This window comes from Paralichthys olivaceus, chromosome 15, assembly GCF_024713975.1.
Source record: "Paralichthys olivaceus isolate ysfri-2021 chromosome 15, ASM2471397v2, whole genome shotgun sequence".
NCBI lineage: Eukaryota > Metazoa > Chordata > Actinopteri > Pleuronectiformes > Paralichthyidae > Paralichthys > Paralichthys olivaceus.
Window position 1 is genome coordinate 495,001 of NC_091107.1, and position 14,212 is coordinate 509,212.

A 14,212-nucleotide genomic window follows, 5' to 3' on the forward strand; every position below is an offset into this window, starting at 1 on the left:
GTTTTACTCCTACTACAGCTGTTCACTGTTTGTTCAAATTACACTTTTTATTGATGCCTGCAGTGGAAAAGGTAAAAAAAATACCACATTTAGTAATTAGTATTTTCACCCTTTTTGTTAAGTCATTGAAAACCTAATTCTATTTATGTACTTACACGTAAATTAGAAAAGTTTGTTCTCTGACTGTCTCTATTGTTTGTGAGGTAGAAATTGCTTCTAATTTGGTTGTTATGTTGATAAAAGAGCTGTATCTTTCTAAACATTCCACCTTAAAGCTCCAGTGTGTAAGATTCAGGTGAAAGGATCTATTGGCAGAAATTTAATTTAGAATAATCCTCATGATGTTTTCACTGGTTCGTTTAATCTAAATTGTATAAATTGTAGATTTCTTTACCCCAGAAAATACCCTTTATATTTAAATACTTTTTATTTAAAAAATATATATTTAAATACTTTTTATTTAAAAAAATTATATTTAAATACTTTATATTTAAAAAAATTATATTTAAATACTTTATATTTACATGGAGGGGTCCATCTCTATGGAGGCCGCCCTGTTTTTTACATTAGTCCAGACTTTAAAAATCAACACAGTAATTTTTGTTAGAATTCATTAACAATTGATTTCAAGCGAGTAAATAATCAGAAGAGAAACTTTCCAAAACGCTCCATGTTTGTGTTGTGACAAAAGTTACGTCAAATTAAACAGGATTTTGTTGATAGCTTTATTCTCCTATTCTGTTTGTCCTCACAGTCTCTCTGTTTATTAATGCCTCTCTCTCAGTGATGGGATGACCGTCTTCAGTCCTGTATCCTCTGCTCGATACAGACGTAGCAGTGTTTCCATCAACCCCAGCTGTCCGTCACAGGTCAGTGTTGGAGAACAACCCCCAGTCACATAATCTGACTGCACTTTAACATGTCTGTGTCTTGTCTGAACAACGTTCGATTATCAAAATCAAAAATATTAAATTAAATCCACCTCTTCTACAAAATTGTGAAACTGTGATATATATCTCAGGTCATGTTTTAATGTTGAAACACTGAAAGAGATTGACCTGCTGCTTTTATTTTGAAAGAGCACGGTGGTTAATCGACCTGGTATAGCAGGAATGGTGAACCAACACAATAGATGGCGGTAATGCACCGTTATGTTGGTTGTCACCTGCCAATAAACTGAACAAAGAAGAAGCCGGTTACAAACAGTTCAGCTACTTTTATTCTGAAAGAACACAGGCAGCGGTTTTATGTGTTTTCAGGTGTGTTAATGTGGACAGACTTCGTCAGTCGATGTCGTCGGTTTCCTTCACCTTCATTTGATTGTTCATCTCATCGTTCTCTCTTTCTTGTTATCTTTTAGCTCATCCCTCTCTCTCCGTTCTCTCTAAGCGGAGACAGACCCGACCAGAAGAGACAGGTGAGGATGGAGACACTGATACAAACCTTCATCATACCTGACGTCACCATGTTAAAGGAGAAGTTCGTTTTTTCTAAACCTGGTCCTTATTTCCAGCATATGGTTTGTAGATCTACTCACCCATAAAGGTTTGGAGTAACTTGGAGTCCTTCGGACGCTTTTAGATCCACACGCGATCGGCGTATATCCATACAACGCAAGTGACTGGGGCATCCACGATACAGCCTCTAAATAACGCATTATCTGCTGCGAAACTCTTTATTTACTATGAATCACCAGCACTAGTCCCCTGTGAGTCCAAGTTGCTTTGATTACATCAAAGGCTTTCACTGGGGTGACGTCACCGAGGCGCGCAGTCGCTAAGCTTACGCTAGCTTCGAGGCTGCTCGTTAGCCCGCTGAAGTTAGCTAGCCTTTAACCGGGTGAATACGCCCGAGCACCAGGACACAGCTGCTTTAAAAAAATACTGTACTGTAAAGCACCTGATAAGTATTCGGTCATGTTGCTCAAAACTAGCAGCAGCAAACTCCGTGTAAACAAACACACCTGATCGTCAGCTGATCTGCAGCTGCGTGCCTCGGTGACGTCACCCCAGTGAAAGCCCGGGATGTAAACAAAGCAACTTGGACTCACAGGGGACTAGTTCTGGAGATTCATAGTCAATAAAGAGTTTCGCAGCAGATAATGGTTATTTAGAGGCTGTATCGTGGATGCCCCAGTCACTTGCGTTGTATGGATATACACCGATTGCGTGTGGATCTAAACGCGTCAGAAGGACTCCAAGTTACTCCAAACCTTTATGGGTGAGTAGATCTACAAACCATATGCTGGAAATAAGGACCAGGTTGAAAAAAAACGAACTTCTCCTTTAATAACAGCTGATTGTGTTGGTCACAGGAGGAGAACATGGAGACAACGCTTAGAGGAAGTCTGCACAGACTCAGGTTTGACACTGACATCATCACTGTTCACCTGGTTAATGACTGTAACCGTAACAAACTAACTAATCATAAACCAGATGTAACTAGCCACCTCCCCCTCCTCCCTCAGTGCTTCCAGTCTGATTCCGGTTCCTCCCGTCAGTCAGTGGCATGACCACACTTCAACGGTGAGTATCTCTTCATACTGTGCTCTTATTGTGACAGTGCTAGTTCGGGTTCCTGTTGGGACGTTTTATTATTTCCTGTTCCAGATCCGTCCATTTACTGAAATCCACAGACTAGAGAATCCAGATTAGAAACAGAGTGAATCCAGATCAGACTGTTCAGATTGATCCAGTTTAGAGCTTTCATTGTAAATCCAGATCAGCGGTTTCAGACTGAATCCAGATGTTTCTTTATCTTCTTCAGTGGTTTCAGTCACAGGACAGCGGCGTCACACCAAACTCCTCCCCCAGTCCCACCCGGAGGTTCAGGTGCGTCACAGATAAACATTGACACATGAAAACATATGAAGTTCTTATTATTCTGTTTCATAATGAAACATGTTTTCACTGTTCAACAGACCAACCGTCAACGCCACAGTCAGGTGGCCTGTACTGACCCCCCTGAAGAGGAAAGGTAACAAATCTGTTCATGCACCTTTATTAACGAAAGAGTGTATATAAAGACAGCTCTGTAGTTACTACAGAAAATGTCTCCTCTGGTAGTTTTTCTATAGAAACAGATGTGTGGAATGTAAAACCTGTTTTTTATGATTGTTTAAATCTGTGAGCTTCGGTTGATCAGGTGGAGTCGAGTCTGACGGACCCCCAAAGAAGCTTTTTGTTGCAGGGATAACAGACCCCGCCCACCGCAGCAGCTACACAGTCAGGTGAGGCCTTCACCTGAAACACACACTCACTGATATGATACGTTCCCTAACCTCTTTATATAATCATGATAATTATCGGTATATAACTTTTGCTTGAAAGAAATTTAAAACGTATAACTTAGATAGAAGTCATCCCGTCCATGTTTTGACGACACGAACAGCCAATGAGAATGAGAATAGCTCTAAATACAAGTGATCATCAGTTTATTTAACACACACACACTCACTGACACATATACGTTTCCTTGTTGCCTTAGCTCCTCTTCAAACTCCAGTGTCCCTTGATCCCTTGATCCCTTGATCCCAAACCTGATTCTAACTCTAAAACCAGGTCTTAACCTTCAGTCCATTAAAGGAAGTGAGGACCAGACAAAATGTCCTCACAAAGAATCTGCACAAGTACACTCACACGTGTCATATGAGAAATAAAGTTAAATAATAAATCTCCTCCTCCTCAGTGTCTCTCAGTCGACGGCAGAGCCTCCACCAGCAGGGGGCGTCAGTCCTCAGTCCAGCCCTCTGTCCCTCTCCCCTCCCCCCTCCTTCACCAACTTCAGCTCACACCAGCAACCTGGACACTAAACCCCGCCCCCCAACACCCACCCTCATCGCACCTTATCCAGTGTCACTGTAAGTCCCGCCTCTTCCTGTCGCCAAACTTGATGGACAGAAGAACCACAGGAAGTTCAGAAGTGACAGTTGACACATTTCTTCTGGAATGCAATCCTAGTTTAGCTCTTCAGTTAATCTCATGTTGCACAAACATTTGTCCAGCAGAACGACTTTTCCTTCCCGAGCAGTGAAGGTCCTGACATGAGCCCCGCCCTAAAATCAGTCGGCTGAGCATCGTCAGCGTCATGTCAACATCATGAAGAACGTTTGGAGGAAGTCGTTGGACGTGAGGCTGGAAGTCTGATTCTGTGAAGACGCACATTAACAGTTGGTTGGTTCTCACAGAGACGAGGTGTTGAACCCGAGAGTCAAGAGGACACACGACCTGATGTTCAGCTCAGCGAAGACGTCCTGACGGTTTCTCTGAGAACGGGACGATCACGTGGAACATTGAAGGATCCCGAGACTGATCTGACTCATCAATCAATCGTTTTATGAAGGCACCGATCGTCTCTGATCGATGGACATTTCTGAAGAACCTATAATAAAGTCTTGAGTTATTATCAGGACAAAAACACAGCAAATGAAAGAAGTTGATCTGAATCATCTCTAAAGGAGCTGAAGCTCTTCAGGTTCCACCACAATCAATCCAGGCGACTCCCGCAGGAAACCAACGGAACCGAAGCTTCACGTATTCAAACTTTTATCAAGATTCATTCAGGAAAGATCCTGAATCTGAGTCTGAAGCAAAGACTGAAGTTAAAGACGAGGAGACGTCTCTGGATTGAGATTCCGCCCACAGGCTCTTGACCAATCAGGAGTCAGCTGTCAATCATGAAGTCTCAGTTTTTATATCATCAAATAACTGATTAAACCAAACTGATGAGAAACATCAGAGAGAGGAGAACGAGCTGAAACGACTGAAACATCTTTCACAAACTTATGACGTTTACTGCATCCAGCCACCAGGGGGCGAGCCAGATGATTTGGCTTCACTTTTGGGAGCCTACATGTCGTCCATCTTTATTTCTTGAGATGTTCATACTCTACCATTACTTCATCAATTCAGAGACCCAGGGTTACACACTTCATCATCATCAAATTTCACGTTATTTACACGTACGTCTCCGAAGATGACGAAACAAATTATTGTATAAAAAAATCCAATGAAACTCAAGTTTTTCTTCACTGACGAAACCTTTTTCGTGTTTTAACGAAACGTTTCAGTGTCGGACTTCGACTGAAGCTTCCTACTTTTTCTAGAAGAACCTTGACAGACTTCGAAACACGTTTGTGCCGCAGGAGGTTTGATGAACTGCTCCGGCTCAGTCGAACCCGTCGTGTGTGAGTTTTACAGAGAGCAGCTGATTCGTTCTCACTTTTCTTCAGCTGCAGTTTGATTGTAAATATTGAATCTGCAGAAACGACCACATTTTTAGATCAGAACCGAACTCGGTTGTGTTTTATGTCACTGTTACAAACAAAGTGTATCGATGTGTTGACTGTGTCGTCCCACTCACTGACCTGAAATATTACCCATGATCCTCTGCTTTATGACCCAGAGGAGCTGCTGCTGTAACTAATCCACCAAACTCTGTTCAGAGTTCTTCGTGTTTTAAAGTTTGCTGCTGAACATTGGAGATAAACTGGTTGTTAATAACTTGTCAGTGTTTTGAACTGATCTCAGTTCAGCTTCACTCTTCAGCTCTTAACGACAGCAGCTCTGTGTCGTTCTGTGTCGTTCTGTGGTTTCATCCCAACATCTACAGACACGATCACGTTTGTGACCAAAAATCAATCCTCAACAAAATGATCTGGTTCTTCTTCCTCAAATAACTTAAAACAAACCAAATGTAATCCACCATCTTTATTTACAGTCTGTGATTCACATGTTGGATTCTAAAAAGAAAATTCACAGATTCTCCTCAAAAGAAAAGTTTGTAAAGTTTCATTAGACATTTCGGAGACGAGCTGCAGCAGCTTCCTGCTTCAGTTATTTCTCGCTGTCGCTCATCATTGTGCCTCAACATGTCGCCATCTTCTGGTGGTGTCTGTGATGTTTTGACGTCAGATCTGAGACTTTATTTTCCTGAGATTTTTAGAATCTGACTTGTCGCCTGTGTTTGTACTTTGTCGCGTGAAAAAACAAGTCGCTGCTCGTTCACGCTCATTCGTTTAAAAACGTTCCAAATCTCCTCTAGTGACAGATTTGACGTTGTTTTCTGTGGTCACGACTTTGCAGTTCCTGACATTTTCGTTCTTTCTGTCACATGATCGATATGTTGTCGCATCAGATGTTTTGCTGCTTTATTTCTCGTTACCGTCTCAGTGAGTTTATCCTGCTTCTAAAAACACTAAATATTCCTTGTTAGCTTGAAGTCGTTCAGACGTCGACTTCGATCTTTATTAAATTAAAGCTTTAGAAGCTCATTGGGACAGAAAAGGTTTTTTAAAAGAATGGATTATTGTTTATGATGTAAGCCATTCATTAATTTTGTTCATATCACCCCCTACAGGCTGCATATCTCATTACATGGTCTGTGTCTAGATCTTACGATTCAACATCTACTGATGTGAATTTTTAACAAACAGAAAAGACACTTCTTCCTTCACTTAAATATTTTGGTCAAAACTATAACAAAAGTTTTTTTGTGACGAGAAGCAGGATGGACTTAACTCCGCAGTAACACCTGCTGCCAAAGTACTCAAGCTTTAACACCTTTGGAATTTTGCACATTTAACATTCAAACTGTCTGAAGAGAGAAAGTTTCCACTGCTGGAGCTCGTACAAATTTCTGCTTCAAGAAAAGTTTTTACACCAAAAATCCTTCAACAAAATATATGTTTTATAAAAACAGTCGTAAAATAACAGTTTTATGTGTTTTGTGTCATTGTCAATTTTCTGTTCATAACCGATTGAACGCTTCAAGAAAAGTCTCGTTTGAAATCCACATTACTTTTATTTCAGTTTCATTTAAGTTTCCAAAATGTTTCTTTTTTAAATACATTTCTAATAATTTGATTTCAAAGAGAAAATTTCTAATGACATGAAAATGATCTTGTCAGTACTTAAAGTACTTAAAGCTCCAGTGTGTAGAATTCAGGTGAAAGGATCTATCGGCAGAAATTTAAAGGAGAATCATCCTCATGATGTTTTCACTCGTTCATTTCATCTAAATTGTTTTAATTGTAGTTTTCTTTACCCCAGAAAAGACCCTTTATATTTAAATACTTTATATTTAAATACTTATATTTACACCGCCATGTTTTTTACATAAGTCCAGACTGGACAAACTAAACTGAAGGACAACTGAAGACTACCACAGGTTCTTTTTTGTGTTTGGAAGGAGAGGGTGAAGTGAGGGCTGTTCCACTGCAACACTAGACCTCACACAGTTCTACACACTGAACCTTTAAAGAATGAATGAATAAAGAATTATTTCTAGAACTTTAAGGTTCTTATCAGAACACGAGATGAATCTTGTTGCCGTAAGTTTTATTGTCCGGTTGTTCTCGAACACAAACTTGTGGATTTAAGATGAAACGGGTTTTGTTTGTCCATGTGCTGATCAGGAAGTGAGTGTGGGGGCGCTGTTCTCTTTCAGTTTTTCTGTTTGCCGTCATGGAGACTGTCAGTGGTTCTTCAGTATTAAAGTTTCACTCTGGCAGAACAAAATTATTTCTCAGCACTGATACGATCATTACACTTTGTCCTGAGCTAATAAACTAACCATCACTTCGAAGTAAAAAAAAAAGAAACTTTGTTTTAAGTGAAAATGTACAAAGTTCTACTTCTCTGTCTCTTTGAGTTTTTTTGTTTCCTTTATCTTCACCAGCAGATGAGATTTTTCTTGATATATAATTGAGCTGCGATGTCGTTTACGATTTAAACCGTGACTTGTTAAATTACAGCGACATCAGCTTCATCTTAAAAATCATTCATAAAGTGCGGAAAAATGATGAAAAGTGTCCAGAGTGAGATCCGACTTTAAAAAGGGCTCAACACGATTTCTTCAACACGATAAAGGGAAATAAAAGCACATCAATGAAAACAACGTATTTTTAAAGTGTAAATAGTTTTTCTTTCTTTCCTTTTATTTTGGACAAATTCTCTACATAAGACAAAGGAGATGTATTTTTATGCAACAGAAAAATTTAAGTCTATATTCATGTGTTCATTCTCGCAGCTGTAAACATGACGCAGGATGACTTGAGTGGAAACATGTCCACACTATAAGTAAATATAATGTATATGACAACTATCAATAAACGAAAATCTGAAACAATCCAAGATGTGTCATTTGTCAGAACGTCGTGGTTTAAGTCTTAAGTTCAAGACTTTTTATGAAGCTGGAAACAGACGACAACATGGAAAACAAAGAAAAGAAGCAGATGTAGATTTTTTTTATAAACATAATAAAAACAATGTTTTTACATCAGTGATTTATGAACAGTTCAAACATCAGATTTTCTAACTTCCTGTCATTGCTCAGTTTTCTTTTGTAAATCAAACCTAATAATTGACATTATTATTTTTATTATAATGACTCGGAGCTTCTTTAAGGATGAAACCATGTGTGAGATGTTGTTAAAGATTTTCATCTTCAGTAGCAGGAGAGAAGACGCTGGGAAAATATTCTGATCAACTGTTTCCTCAAGTTACTGAATTAATTCACTCCCAGAAATGTTCGATGGATTTAAAAATATCTTCTGATCAGACACTGGTTGAATCTTTTGTTTCGGATTTTAAGATGGACGCTGTAACACATGAGTTTCAGATTGATGCTTATTTCAGATCAAATTACAGTGAAACATGAATCAACAGAACAAGTGACTCACTTGAGTCAAAAATGTATCGTCTACTTTCCCCGACTGCGTCTCTTCAAACGGACGACTCTCGATGTTCCACGTGTTTCTTCAGTTGATTTTAAAAATCAGTGAAACATAATTCTGCTTCAAACAGAAAAACAAACGGACCTCAGTTCCTCCAGTTGATATTTTCAAAAACAAGAAGAAAATGAAAATAAACTTTTGGATCCAGAATAAAACTAAATTTGAACAAAAACTTTAAAATGTTTAAATTAACGCTAATGAAGAGGATTGTGTGTTTGCTTCAGAAATGTTAAGCGAGAGTGTGACTGTGTAGAAAATACAAAAGTGTGGACAGGAAGAAGACTGGAGGTCAAAGGTCAGCGGGAGAGGAGCGGGAGGTCACTGGAGTTCATGATGAGGCTGGAGTCCAGGTTCAGACTCTCTGGAACACGAGGGAAAACATTTTCACGTTAATCTGATCAGACGAGAACAAGTTGTCTTTAACAAGCTATGGTACGACAAGTTGCATTATGTTAATGAGTTTTACATTGACGACTTGTACGTTAACGAGTTGTGTGTAGGGCTGTGATGTAATAAAGCAGCATGTTACTGATGGTACCACCAACGAGCTGTTATAAAGTTTTGTATGTTAACGAGCTGTTTCACGTGTGTGAACTGACCTTGGTCGAAGTTGAGTTTCTTGTTGGACGATCCGTCTCCGAGTCCTTCGATGTCGACGAGGTCACTGTTCACGTCCGAGTCGTTCAGAGCGCTGAGAGTCACATCTGCAGGGGGCGGAGCAATGTGTCATCATCGCATCTAAATCTGACGGGACAGGAGTCACTTCCTGTTATTTCTCACCTGCCGTCTTCTGCTTCTTGAGAGGCGGGGCCAGGGAGGGGCTGTTCTGCATCCCTGTTGCCACAACAACTTGCTGGGTCGGCACGCCAATCATGGCGGGTGCTGAGGGGGCGGGTGCCGGCGTCATGGCAACTGCAGATTTCTTGACGTTCTTCTTCGGGGATTCAGAGGAAATGGGGACTCGGCTGTCTTCATACAACTTCCTCTTTACTGTGCTCTTTATCTGAGCGCTGCAGAGAGGAGGAGGAGGAGGAGGAGGAGGAGGAGGTGGAGGAGGTGGAGGTGGAGGAGGAGGAGGTAGAGGAGGAGGAGGAGGAGATAAAATATGATCAGCTTGAAGAGGTGAAGTTGGACCATGTTGCTGTGTGTGAACAGTTTCTCTGTCGATTGATTTCCTGGATTTTTTTAAAATGAAGTTTTTGGATGAAGGAGGATGATGAAGAACAAAGTGTTTGATCTTCGTCACACTCACACTGTTCGCTCTTTGATCACCGAGCTGATGTTGTTCAGATCGTCTCCAAAGCGTCTAACGGCCAAACGAAGCATCTCGATCTCCGTCTCCGTCCATTTGGCTCTGAGGGGGAGAAGAGAGGGAGTGAAGGTCAGAGGAGAGTGAAGGTCAGAGGAGAGTGAAGGTCAGAGGAGAGAGGGAGTGAAGGTCAGAGGAGAGTGAAGGTCAGAGGAGAGTGAAGGTCAGAGGAGAGTGAAGGTCAGAGGGAGTGAAGGTCAGAGGGAGTGAAGGTCAGAGGAGAGTGAAGGTCAGAGGAGAGTGAAGGTCAGAGGGAGTGAAGGTCAGAGGAGAGAGGGAGTGAAGGTCAGAGGGAGTGAAGGTCAGAGGAGAGTGAAGGTCAGAGGAGAGTGAAGGTCAGAGGGAGTGAAGGTCAGAGGAGAGTGAAGGTCAGAGGAGAGAGGGAGTGAAGGTCAGAGGGAGTGAAGGTCAGAGGAGAGTGAAGGTCAGAGGAGAGTGAAGGTCAGAGGAGAGTGAAGGTCAGAGGAGGAGAAACATCAGAGCTTTGTTCTGAAGAAGAGAATCTTGACTCTGACCCTGCAGGACTGGAGTCAGACACCGGGTGGAGCTGCATCGTCAGTTCTCCCAGTTTAGTGAAAGCGGCTCCAGCTGCAGAGAAAATCTCTCCGACCTGTTGGACACAAAGAGTTCACTCAATCTGTTCCCCTGGAAACATCAGCACCTCCGTTTGGTTCCGGTTTATTTAATTTTAGAATATAGGACAAGATGGTGGATTGATCTTATATGTTAGCAGCTGTTAGCAGGTGTTAGCAGGTGTTAGCAGGTGTAAGCAGGTGTAAGCAGCTGTTAGCAGGTGTAAGCAGCTGTTAGCAGGTGTAAGCAGGTGTAGGCAGCTGTTAGCAGGTGTAGGCAGCTGTTAGCAGGTGTAAGCAGGTGTTAGCAGGTGTAAGCAGCTGTTAGCAGGTGTTAGCAGGTGTTAGCAGGTGTAAGCAGGTGTAAGCAGGTGTTAGCAGGTGTAAGCAGGTGTTAGCAGGTGTAAGCAGGTGTTAGCAGGTGTAAGCAGGTGTTAGCAGGTGTTAGCAGCTGTTAGCAGGTGTTAGCAGCTGTTAGCAGATGTTAGCAGATGTTAGAGACATAACTTCAGTTGTGTATCTTAGCGTCATGAAGTGTTTTAGCCTTGTGATCAATGATACAGACTGAACCTGAGGCTAAAGCTAAATCTGACTTGATACTGGCTTTTATCAGTACTATGAAAGTACTATGAAAGTACTATGAAAGTAAAATGAAAGTAAAATGAAAAGCATGTGGATCATTAGTCTTTTCAAAGTAAAGTCTCTCCCAGTCTAGAACATACTAAGAACACTGAACGAACGTTCATCACATGTATGTGAACAGAAACTCTTGGATGGTTCCATGTGTGTAGGATGAGCAGATTTATGAATGGACTCTGGAGTCTCAGTCTGAACTTCAGCTCAAACTCACCTTTGCTGACGCTGACGTCATATTTTAGTGACGACGATAAAACTTCTTGAATTGATTCTTTGGTCGAAATGACGAGCTCAGCTAGCTGCTAGCTACAGTTAGCCTCTGTGACGCTAGTGAGCTCACTCGCGCGCTTCCATCGATAATGAACGAGATTTAAAAACGAAGCTTCGGCAGAAAAACGATTTAACGTCGATGTTGTTTTAAATCGTGAATAAATCTCACGTGCGGAGAAAATGTCGTAAAGACGAAAAACAAAGAAGAACAACAGGAAGCATCGGCGGCTACGATTGGTCCATCTCACCGGAAGAGGCGGGGCCCGCGGTCTGAGACATTTGATTGGTCGCCTCTCTGTGAGTCACGACAGTGACCGAGCTCCACCGAGTGACGCAGATCAGCTGATCGCGAGGCTGCTTCGATCTCAGCGTTTCTCGGTTTGAATGAATCAAATCAGTTTCTGATCGATCGATCACCGGACACCGACATGCCGTCGCTTCTGTTCTGCGGGCCGAAGGTGGCCGCCTGCGGGATCGTGATCAGCATCTGGGGGGTCATCATGCTGGTAAGAACCACGGAGCAGGAACCGACTAGTGTCTGGAGTCAGACGCTCAGAGAGAAACAAGCTCAGACGATTTGTTTGGATCAGAAACATTCAAACGTGTTTGTTCGTTTACTTATTTGAATTAAAGCTCGTGGCTCCGTCTAATCATCGGAACAAAACATCCGGCCCTGGAAGAAATTCAGCTCCGGGTGATAGACGGAGCCCACGCAGGCCCGGCTGCTCAGTGATCACGTGATCATCAAATAACAGAGAATCGATCGGTGATGACGTAATACTCGATGAGTCGTTCCAGTTGTTACGTGTTGAAGCGTCATCATTATGTTAATGATTATTATCGATTCTTGATTACACCGGAATCATCAGCACACGTGACTGACACAGGTTTGATGGAGACATTTAGATTATGTTACACTTGGATCATGTGACTCATCATCCTGTTTGTCATGTGACCGCTCAGAACAGGAAGTGGCTTTTTCCACAGAGTCAGAAAAAGGAACTGTGACCTCGTGAGCGTCTCTCTTCTGATTGGCCGAGCTCCACCCTCTCTGTGAAACTAACTAACTCGGAACTTGGTAACTGAACCAGGACTGTGTCTCGGGTTGAGACCCCGGGGCCTCGTGTTGACCCCTCTGTGACCCCGGGGCCTCGTGTTGACCCCTCTGTGTGACCCCGGGGCCTCGTGCTGACCCCTCTGTGTGACCCCGGGGCCTCGTGTTGACCCCTCTGTGTGACCCCGGGGCCTCGTGTTGACCCCTCTGTGTGACCCCGGGGCCTCGTGCTGACCCCTCTGTGTGACCCCGGGGCCTCGTGTTGACCCCTCTGTGACCCCGGGGCCTCGTGTTGACCCCTCTGTGTGACCCCGGGGCCTCGTGCTGACCCCTCTGTGTGACCCCGGGGCCTCGTGTTGACCCCTCTGTGTGACCCCGGGGCCTCGTGTTGACCCCTCTGTGTGACCCCGGGGCCTCGTGTTGACCCCTCTGTGTGACCCCAGGGCCTCGTGTTGAGACCCCGGGGCCTCGTGTTGACCCCTCTGTGACCCCAGGGCCTCGTGTTGACCCCTCTGTGACCCCGGGGCCTCGTGTTGACCCCTCTGTGTGACCCCGGGGCCTCGTGTTGACCCCTCTGTGACCCCGGGGCCTCGTGTTGACCCCTCTGTGTGACCGTCTCTGCTCTGTGTTTCAGGCGATGCTGGGAATCTTCTTCAGTGCAAAGTCGGCCGTGTTGATCGAGGACGTCCCGTTCACTGAAGACGACATTCGTAACGAGTGAGTCCGACATTTTACACGAGATAAATAATGATCAGATTATTATAACACCACGAACACGAGAATATTTGACCGGTGACGGTTTGAGTGTGAACGTTTGTTTCTCTCCTGCAGTAAAGTCCCTCCTCAAAACGTCTACGCTCTCTATAACCAGGTCGGCATCAACTGCTTCATTGCCGCCGCCATCTACGTGGCTGTGGGCGCCGTCTCGCTCTGCCAGGTGCGACTCAACAAGCGCCAGGAGTACATGGTCACATAGAGCTGTGGCGAGGAGCTGGGCCTGACCTCCCCATAGCGTCAGTCTGTTATTTATTTTCAAAGTAAAAGCTTCCGTGTGTTTGTTGTGATGTTTGTTGTTGAATGTCATCATTCCTGTAAATCTTCTTCATTAAAGTGACCAAACGTAATCGATGAACGAGATTCCAACACGTTCAGTTTACAGTTTTCTTTATTTCCTGGTTCGTCTGAAGTGAACTGATCGAACAGCTGGACTCACGCTAGATGTGGGCGTGTCCAACACTTGGTGCTGACAGTCGCCACGACATCACTGTCTTTTGTGCAAACGTGTCATGTTAACCATCAATACAATGAAGAGAAGCGCACGAGAAACAGAGACCAACACGCCATGTTCACCTGCTGGCTCCGCCTCCTCCACATTAACATGATTCAATTGGCTGGTGCCGCCGCAAGTCAAGTAACGGAACCGTGATGCAAATCAGCAACGGATGACGTCATCACATCCAAAGCGAGGGCGCAGTGTTTCAGTTCTATTTCCCTTCAGGTGTCAAAACTGTAGATTTGTTTGTTAAGATGAGAAATGTTGTTGAATAATCTGCAATAAAGTGTGTATGAAAAAAAAAACGTTTTACTTGTTGGATTTAAATGAAGTTTGCTACAAACCTGTTAAATAATATTCCAGT

At 43.1% G+C, this 14,212-nt stretch overlaps 3 protein-coding genes and 1 long non-coding RNA gene across 4 annotated transcripts in view; 2 read left to right on the plus strand and 2 right to left on the minus strand.

The window, feature by feature from the left end:
• Nucleotides 1–8,127, plus strand: part of LOC109644852 (P2R1A-PPP2R2A-interacting phosphatase regulator 1) — a 9,776-nt gene extending 1,649 nt beyond the window's left edge. Inside the window, exons 2-9 of the mRNA XM_020110319.2 lie at nucleotides 785–869; nucleotides 1,361–1,417; nucleotides 2,315–2,361; nucleotides 2,468–2,525; nucleotides 2,767–2,831; nucleotides 2,921–2,976; nucleotides 3,145–3,229; nucleotides 3,688–8,127. Of these exons, the coding sequence (XP_019965878.1) occupies nucleotides 785–869; nucleotides 1,361–1,417; nucleotides 2,315–2,361; nucleotides 2,468–2,525; nucleotides 2,767–2,831; nucleotides 2,921–2,976; nucleotides 3,145–3,229; nucleotides 3,688–3,811 (577 nt within the window). The 3' untranslated portion in view covers nucleotides 3,812–8,127. The remainder of the gene's footprint in view (nucleotides 1–784; nucleotides 870–1,360; nucleotides 1,418–2,314; nucleotides 2,362–2,467; nucleotides 2,526–2,766; nucleotides 2,832–2,920; nucleotides 2,977–3,144; nucleotides 3,230–3,687) is intronic.
• bacc1 (BPTF associated chromatin complex component 1) lies at nucleotides 7,901–11,605 on the minus strand. Its single transcript, XM_069539403.1, has 6 exons — nucleotides 11,466–11,605; nucleotides 10,559–10,653; nucleotides 9,987–10,088; nucleotides 9,515–9,744; nucleotides 9,334–9,438; nucleotides 7,901–9,095 (listed from the first exon to the last, which is right to left on the minus strand). Exons 1-6 carry the CDS (start codon nucleotides 11,484–11,486, stop codon nucleotides 9,031–9,033), a joined length of 618 nt encoding a protein of 205 aa, XP_069395504.1. The 5' UTR covers nucleotides 11,487–11,605; the 3' UTR covers nucleotides 7,901–9,030.
• rnasekb (ribonuclease, RNase K b) lies at nucleotides 11,492–14,153 on the plus strand. The gene is made up of 3 exons (XM_069539404.1): nucleotides 11,492–12,027; nucleotides 13,210–13,292; nucleotides 13,407–14,153. The coding sequence occupies exons 1-3, from the start codon at nucleotides 11,950–11,952 to the stop codon at nucleotides 13,549–13,551; spliced, it is 306 nt and encodes a 101-aa protein (XP_069395505.1). The 5' UTR covers nucleotides 11,492–11,949; the 3' UTR covers nucleotides 13,552–14,153.
• LOC138413776 (uncharacterized) lies at nucleotides 12,821–13,231 on the minus strand. The gene is made up of 2 exons (XR_011246163.1): nucleotides 13,103–13,231; nucleotides 12,821–13,042 (listed from the first exon to the last, which is right to left on the minus strand). It is a non-coding gene; the product is annotated as an uncharacterized lncRNA (long non-coding RNA).
• Nucleotides 14,154–14,212: the final 59 nt, after the last annotated feature.